The 8470-nt window shown below is 34.4% G+C and overlaps 1 protein-coding gene across 1 annotated transcript in view; it reads left to right on the forward strand.

Annotated features, from left to right (window-relative positions):
* Positions 1-5762, forward strand: part of OGN (osteoglycin) — an 8965-nt gene extending 3203 nt beyond the window's left edge. The window contains exons 2-6 of the mRNA XM_010087558.1: positions 1478-1562; positions 3427-3585; positions 4186-4388; positions 4911-5006; positions 5509-5762. Of these exons, the coding sequence (XP_010085860.1) occupies positions 1478-1562; positions 3427-3585; positions 4186-4388; positions 4911-5006; positions 5509-5679 (714 nt within the window). The 3' untranslated portion in view covers positions 5680-5762. The remainder of the gene's footprint in view (positions 1-1477; positions 1563-3426; positions 3586-4185; positions 4389-4910; positions 5007-5508) is intronic.
* Positions 5763-8470: the final 2708 nt, after the last annotated feature.

The following is an 8470-nucleotide window of genomic DNA, read 5'->3' on the forward strand; positions in this document are numbered from 1 at the left end:
GCAACAACTGCTAAACTGTTGCCAGCACTCTAAATTGGGTATAAGAGCCTTACTAGAACAAACCAATCTATCCTAAACTTTACAGAAAAACACCAGGCAAAAAAGAGCCATAGGCTGGATAGACAGATGCAGGGAAGAGCCAAGGATGGATGATTCACAGGCTAAAAAAGGGTCAAAATGACAGAGGCTGGCCAAAATATTTGTTTCTCAGGCTTTATGTCAAGCTTGAGGTTTAATTTTGCAGAATACAAAACTTCCCACAGTAAAACATACGCAAGCAACAAAATACTAAATAAAACAAAGTTAGTATCAAAAGCAACTTGACATATAGTGTTACTTGGTGTTACACACCACTCTAGTAGATTAGCTGTGTGCTACAAGCCTGAAGGAGGTAGGGGGATTAAAAAAAAAAAGTTCACTTGTGAGCACTCGAAGTGCGTAAGAAGCTCTCTTCAACAGGGTACTGTACTGCTGCCAGAGCCTGATTCTTCAGCACATTTAAAGAAAAACATCCTCTGCAGCTGATACTGTACTTCCTCCATGTGTTTTCAATCAAAAAGGATATTGTCTTACTTTTTCCTACAACTATTCCCCATCAAAAAAGACAACAAATGATGCTAGCAAAGTACAATTGCCACAGTCAACCTAAAAATCCCCTTAACTTTAATACTTGCAAATCATAGTATAACCCACTCTGTGTGTACTATAATCCTAGATACAGCATGCAATTCTCTAAAATTCCTACGGTATTCAATGAAAACCTGAGTACCACCTCCTACATCCTGTTAGCAGCCCAGGACTTAAAACACACTTAAGTGCAGGTAATGGAAATTAATTGCTAAATTTCAGCCAATACCTGAAAGGAACATGCTTATGACCACCTCCTGCATCCTGTTAGCAGCCCAGGACTTAGACTTAAGTGCAGGTAATGGAAATTAATTGCTAAATTTCAGCCAATACCTGAAAGGAACATGCTTATGAACTAAGTTGTCCTGCAATTAAAGATATTCAATTACCATCTCAACAGGGAATTCTGAATAACTTTAAACAGAAGGAAGTGTTATTTTACTGATATTTTTTGGGTAAAACAAAACAAACAACAAAACCCAACTTACATTCATAAGAATCCTATCTACCTTCAGAACTCCAGGTTTTTGTAGACACCCATCGCTTACATATTTCTTCCCCACCACGTAGTCTGTTTACTATTCTTTCCTAAAGAACTTTACTTTTCTAAAGAACACCAGCAGCACCACCTTCCCTTCTTACCTTTCAAAGTGAATAGCTCAAGTCTAAAAGGGATAATATATACTCTTATAGGCTTGATGACTAATGTGGTTTTAAAGGTTAAATGTCATAAGGAAGTATGTCATAGTAAGCTTATCTTTTAAAAGATGTGCTGTTTCAGATCCTTGTATACTCTGTGGTTTTTTGTTTGCTGTTTGCTTTTTAAAATAACATTTGCTCTCACACAAAGGATGGAATAAATGTTTCTCTTGACACTTCCCTAAGACTGCAAGCGGATGACAGCGATAGCAATGTACAACCAACAAAGGATACAAGTAAGTTAATTGATATGAATAGTGTAACACTTAAACTGTCCAAAAGAACATATTTTAACATGAAAATTTAATATATGAAGGATGACAAGGGATACAGAATTAGTATTTTCATTTATGAATATCTTTCATATCTCCAGTGGAAAGTCTTCTAACTGATGATGGAGCAGGCTGAAAAAATTTAAAGGATCCTCAGGTAAACTCCAACTGCACAAAGACTTACCCAGTCATATTTGCTGTAGAGATGTACCCAAGTTAAATAAGTTAGGCAAGACAACCAAGAAAAATAAAATACACATCCCAAAAGTTCCACAATTTAACTAAGTAATAATGAAGCATGCTATGTTTAAAAAGATTTCTTCAACGAACTGGCTATTCTCACAGTTTACATCTGATGATCAGGGAGGTCAATGGTTAAAATACAACAGGAACATTCTTCCCTAGCCTACAGGGTCCAGCATTTATTGGTATATTGTCCAGATTTCTCCTATAGAGCCACAAGGATTTCTACACTGGAAAAAAATTTTTGTCTGCCACACAGAGGATTGAAAAAAAGACACACATTTCAGGTGTATCCATGATCTAAACTTCCAAAAATAACTGATGATTCAGCAAGACCACTGCAGTGTCAATCTCCACCAAATTTTGAATCAAGGTTAGTTATTGCCAAATAGCATCTGTCAACAAGCAACCATCAAATGTGGAACAAATGTGTAAGAACAGCAGAACTCCTAGTCAGACAAGCATAAAAACTGTTGCCTTTTAAATGGTGACTCTGTTTCACAATAATTTTCCATTTCCTACACTCTAGCATATGACAAACAAGACACTAAATCAAAAAAAGGCAAGTGGGGCAGAACTCTAAAGCCTAACAAATAGCAATATTCACAACGCTAAAGCTCAAAACCTCAATTCCATTCTATGCAGTCGCTCTGTAAGAAAAAAATAATTACTCCATTGTACATACTAGACTGGCTTCCCAGTACTGAGGGGCTACTTCTGTAACTCTTCACTGGTTGCAGAAGATCCTATTTTACCATGTAGTGATAACGAACTACCTAGCAGTATGACGCTACTCTCTACTACAGGCAGACCAACTTGGAAGCTAACCAAAAACCTTACAATATAGAAAACACAGTTGACCACATAGCAGCGGTGATGAAACCAGACTGAAAGCTGCATTTGTTATATGTATTTTAATATTGCTGTCATACAAGATTAATGCAAAGCAGAAATTACTAATACCCTACTAATGTCTACGAGGAAAGGGACAAGCCATAATGGGCTTAAACCATTTAAAAAAAAAACGGTTTCTCTCACTACCTAAAATAACAGCTACAAAAAAAACCTCACTCAAAAACTGCAACAGATTGCCTAAAGTACTTCTATAAGCATCACTGCTGGAGTTTTTATAAAAAGGATTAGACAAAATAATAGCTAGGAGTAACACAGAGTATACATGACCCTGCCAGAAATTCTCCAACGCAGTGGGTGCCCTGCCAGATGTTTCTCCTGCATGGATTTCTCTTTTCAAAAGAATGGTTCTAAAGATGACATTTAACATTGCCACAGAGTTGCAGTTGTCATATCCACAATACTGAACTAAGATGGATTTAATAGCATTTCAAGACATGCTCAGATAAGAACAGAGAGAGAATATACAGAGGGAAATTATGCACAATAAAAAAATCAAAACTCAAAAAAGTTCAGAACATTAAATCTTTTCAGAACTTGATGTCAGTAGAATTTTTTTTAAAAAGCTAATAATGGGAAATCTTAAAAGACACTAGAGAAAATTTTATTTTTAATAATTAAGCTTAAGGTAGTTCAATAACTTAACTGTCTACTCAAAATAATTTGCTTTCAGATTTACCTACTTGTCTGCTCTGTGTGTGTTTAAGTGGATCAGTGTACTGCGAGGAAATAGACATCGAAGCTGTACCCCCACTGCCAAAGGAAACAGCATATCTTTATGCACGATTTAATAAAATAAAAAGGATAGCAGTCTCAGATTTTGCTGACATTAGTAAGTAATGTTCAAATTTTAATTTCTGTTTACCTGACAGTTTATTTGAAGTTGCTGTTCCTTAACAGTATGCCAAGATCACCAAAATAAGATATATTTCATATGTAGCTAGATTTCAGTACGCTTATTACTTATTTAATTCAATGCTTGTATTAGAACAGAACTATGAAGGCAATATGAACACTCATTTTTGCTCTTGTATCCATCTTAATATTCCCACACAATCAGAGAAACAGCAGTTCACTAAAAATAAAATTTAACACTGCTTCCAGTGCAGTCTTAAATGACAGGGTATTATTTTTCCTTCAAGTGCTCCAGGGACATCTCTCCCAGCTGTCTCACTCTACAACATGACAAATTCCATGAATATCTGAAACCACATTGTCTCTAAGAAAAAAAAAAAAAAAAAAAAAAGGAAAGATCCAGAGTATTTTCCTTATGCTTTTTAAAACTCTAAGATCATGAGGCAATCCAAATTTGTAGATCACAATTAGGATGGCGCATCCAACAGTGTCACATTTAACACATACAACCATACACATTTCACATGCCATGTAATTATACATTCAATATTCAGATTTTCATTTCTTTTGTGTAAAGCTACCTTGAGAAGAATTGATTTTAGTGGAAATAGGATAGAAGAAATAGAAGATGGAGCCTTTTCAAAGCTTTTGTTATTGGAAGAACTTTCTCTTGCTGAAAATCGACTTCTAAAACTCCCTGTTCTACCTCCCAAACTAACAACATTTAATGCAAATCAAAATAGAATCAAGAGCAGAGGAATCAAAGCAAATGCTTTCAAGGTAAGTAAAAGACAATAATTTAAGTAACCAAAGTAAAAAAAATTAGCAACCCGACTATCCAGTATACCACCAAATTAATTTTTCTGTATTTTTGTAATCTAAGACAAATATGAGGAAGCTTTCCAGGTTTTGTTTTCAAGGCCCTTTGGAACAACAGTCCTTTGCACGCTCACTCTCTCACATCATTCATATAAAAAAAAAGAGTTGTATGAAATATCTTACTACTTCCTTTATCCCTCACATCAAAGAAAAACTGATGGCTCAAATACATAGCTTTATAGTGGTGTCAAGTTTTATAACCAATAAGCTGATGCTGACATATCCAAAACACAGAAGGCCTGCTCTATGATTTTCTTGATACAATAGAATTAAACATCCACAGCAAAAGAATGTTTCGTGTTAGATCACTTTGCACTCTTTCTACATGATCAGAAAAAAATACTGATGTATTGTAACTGGCATACGTTAATTAACTTTGAGTAAGTAATATCAGCATTAACAATCTCTCTTTCTCTCTATCAGAAGCTGACAAATTTGGCCTATCTCTACTTAGGACATAACGCACTGGAATCTGTTCCCCTTAACTTACCGGAAAGTCTGCGTATTCTTCACCTTCAGGTATTTTTTAAGTATTTCCTTAACATTATATTACAAAGATCCTCATTAGTTACATACTTGAAACCAAACCCACCGTTTTTTAAAACAGCTCACACTGCGGTTGTGTAACAGGTGTCCAATGCTCCGCCAAAGAAAACAATTTACCTCTAATCTGCATGGCCACAACCATTCGGTGTTCAGAGGTTGTTTGTTAGCTAATTACTGTGCAAGAAATTCTCACTAGTTTCTGTATATCAAGGATACGAAATTGTAAAAATAAGCAATAATCTCTTATCAACAATACATTTCAAACAACAACCACCTCAAATTGCTTATCAGCTCGTTGATTGGTTTGAAGATACTTGATTCCTACGTATCTATAGTATAAACAAATGAATCCCAATGACAACAAAATGGGGGGGCAAGAGGAATAAAGTTAAAGTTTGAAAATTCTTCAACATATATGGATGTGTGCATATGTGTGTCTGTTTAATTATTTATCAAAAATTGTTTTGTTTTGCAGTACAACAATATCACTACAATCACCGACGACACATTCTGCAAATCTAATAACACACGTTACATCCGCACACATATGGATGAGATAAGGATGGAAGGGAATCCGATCCTCTTGGCAAAGCATGTCAATGCTTTTTCCTGCTTGAGAACACTGCCCGTAGGAACATACTACTAGCCACTACTTACGTAGTTACACATGCCAAAACTTAAACATGGTAACAAAAGATCATTCTTTTTCCTCTGTTTATATGTTTATATCCTCTCCCTTACTAATGCTGTTTTCCCTGCATAACCAGAACCTTTTATTATGTTGAAATAAGGATTTCCTCTAAAATAACTATTCCAGAACAGCCACTTTACTCAGTAGTTACAATGTCACTCATACTTTCAGATTCTTTTCCGTTAATTAAAGTGTAAAAATACCTATATGCACACACATATCTTCTCAACTTTTATTTCACCACATATTCTTTACACATAGGTAAAAATCACACAAGTAACTGCTCGTTCACATTCTTTACCAATACCCAGAACAATTACTACCTATTAATTTCAGATAAATGCAAAACATTGTTTGAGCAAGCTACAGAGGAAAAACACATCTTAATTTCAATCTCACTTTTTAATCTGAATTGAAACTTTTTCAGTTGAGCTTAAAAAGCGTACGGGATAAAGTTGCATGCAAAACAAAGTTATGTTTAGAAATAGAACTTCTCAAAGCTTAACTTCATTACAGCTTTCTTAAAAACTTGGTTTGTGGAAAATGAGAATAATTCCTGTTTAGGCTTAGTGTTCCAAGCAACACAGCAAGTGGAATTTTTCAAATATTTATTCAATCTCCTTCTCTTTTGCTTTCAAAATAACCTAGGAGTGTGTGTGTATATATATATTATACATGTATTTTATTTTTACACAACGTCTTTTTAATTGAAATATACACATTTTGCTCAGCTGTACTTACAAGAGTCATTTTTGCAACACCAGCTTCCCATTTTAATACAATGGTCAGAGTACAGCATAGCATGACTCTAAGTATCTTTGTCATTAGCTGATGATGTAGACCGAGGGTTGTTCTGCTGCTTTTTCTTGACAAGAAAATAAATATGACAACAGAATTAATAGCAAAGCTAAATTAATATTTTTACCTGTAAATAAGTAAGGTTTCAGCTAGACATCTGTGCAAAGAAAAAGAACTTCCCTTGAACAACAATACTTTCACCCATTAGGGAAAAAAATCACATGAGATCCTTAAATTAAGAAGTTGATTCTATCATTAATCCAAAAATAGTGTTCACTTCAAGTATCATTTCACTCAACCATGCAGCGTATCAAACACACAGATCAATGTGCGCAGGCCTCGACAGACAGTTTACATAAAACTAGACATAATTGATACATGACACAACGTTTTTAATTACACAACTATGCATTTTTTGACATTCATTTTGATATTCATTTTCAGTTTCTCCCCTCAAATACCTACCAGAGGTGTAAACTCTTCAGATAAATGAATGCCAAAAAATGTGCTAGTTACTATTACCAGATCAACTCCATAATTTTAAGGCTAGTATTGATTCCTAATTTGTAGAAATAGTTAAGCATCAAATGCATGATGATGTATCTCTACATCTAGAATATTGATTTTACAAAGTATTTGTATTAGTTTTGTTTATCTTATTTAGCTAGGCCTTGATTTGTTAGTGCTTGTACTATGGGGAATCAAGTGCATACTTAATTCTGAACATACCGATGCTCTGCCACTAAGAGCATTGAGACCTTAGTGACTTTCAGTCACTTGTTAAATAACTACAGCAAGCATCAGCTGTGGGCTCATCTTTCTGGAAAGAAGATGCAATTATGAAATTCAGGACAAAAATATTTTCACCCTGAACCCATTGTCCAAGAAAGATACAGCAATCTCCAATATTTTCCATTTAAACTTACTTAACAGGAAAGAGATTCCACTGCCTTAATACAACTGAGAACAGAACCAAGCCTGACAGTGAAAATAATACTTGCTTTTAATTTTCCTACCTAAGTCACAAAGCTTTGATGTTTCCAGGTTTCTAGCAGAAGGTAAAAAATAACCCCAAAGCATGTAAAAATACATTCCTACTTCAAGCCAAATTTATACTAGGAAAAAATAAAAGCCATCCCTCTTTTGATAAATGCCTAAGATGGAGAAAACACAGCTAGAAGTCTAAGTGCAATAACATTACATAAGCAGTAGCCTCTGACCTTATTCTCATCAGAAACCATTCTTACTAAATAAAGCTCTTTCCGGTATTAATAGGATCAGTAAATATTATCACCAAAACTCTACATTTGAAAACAATTATATATGTATACACAAATATATGCACATTTATGTAATACATACACACAAACATTTTAAGACCTGACCACTATCACATTATTAATTTTACATTAAAATGTTGTCTATATTTTTGAAAAAGCACTAAATATCAACAGTAACACTAATTAATGCTTTCAATGTTTTGTGAGCAAACCAAAGTAAACACCTAGTCCATTCTGAATGCCTCATGCAGGCAATAAATTATCTGATATGTTTTAATTTACTTTCCTCATTCATAGCAAGTTAACTCATCAAAACATTAAGTGAGAAGGGCTTCAGCATGCAGGAATTTTGCCTCTATTTGTGTGACCAGTATTAATGTCAAGCTGAATGTACACCATTCTATTTTTTTCTTATCACTCATTTCTGTTCTGTATTTCAAATAAAACTTGACTTTTTTTTGTTGTTTATCAATATCAACTTCAACAATCTGCTCTTCCAGCAATGCCAACATGCTTCAGTTGTTCAGCCTCATAGCAGACTAAGGGTGCATTTAGATCCGAAAATTATTTGCAGATGTAAATCTATTTTGCAGACATAATATTTATTGTGGCAGTATAGTAAGACCTGCCATACAAGTAATGCCATGCAAAAGTCTCAACATCGATTT

The sequence above is a fragment of the Pterocles gutturalis genome, unplaced genomic scaffold (assembly GCF_000699245.1).
Source record: "Pterocles gutturalis isolate BGI_N339 unplaced genomic scaffold, ASM69924v1 scaffold17691, whole genome shotgun sequence".
Lineage (NCBI taxonomy): Eukaryota > Metazoa > Chordata > Aves > Pterocliformes > Pteroclidae > Pterocles > Pterocles gutturalis.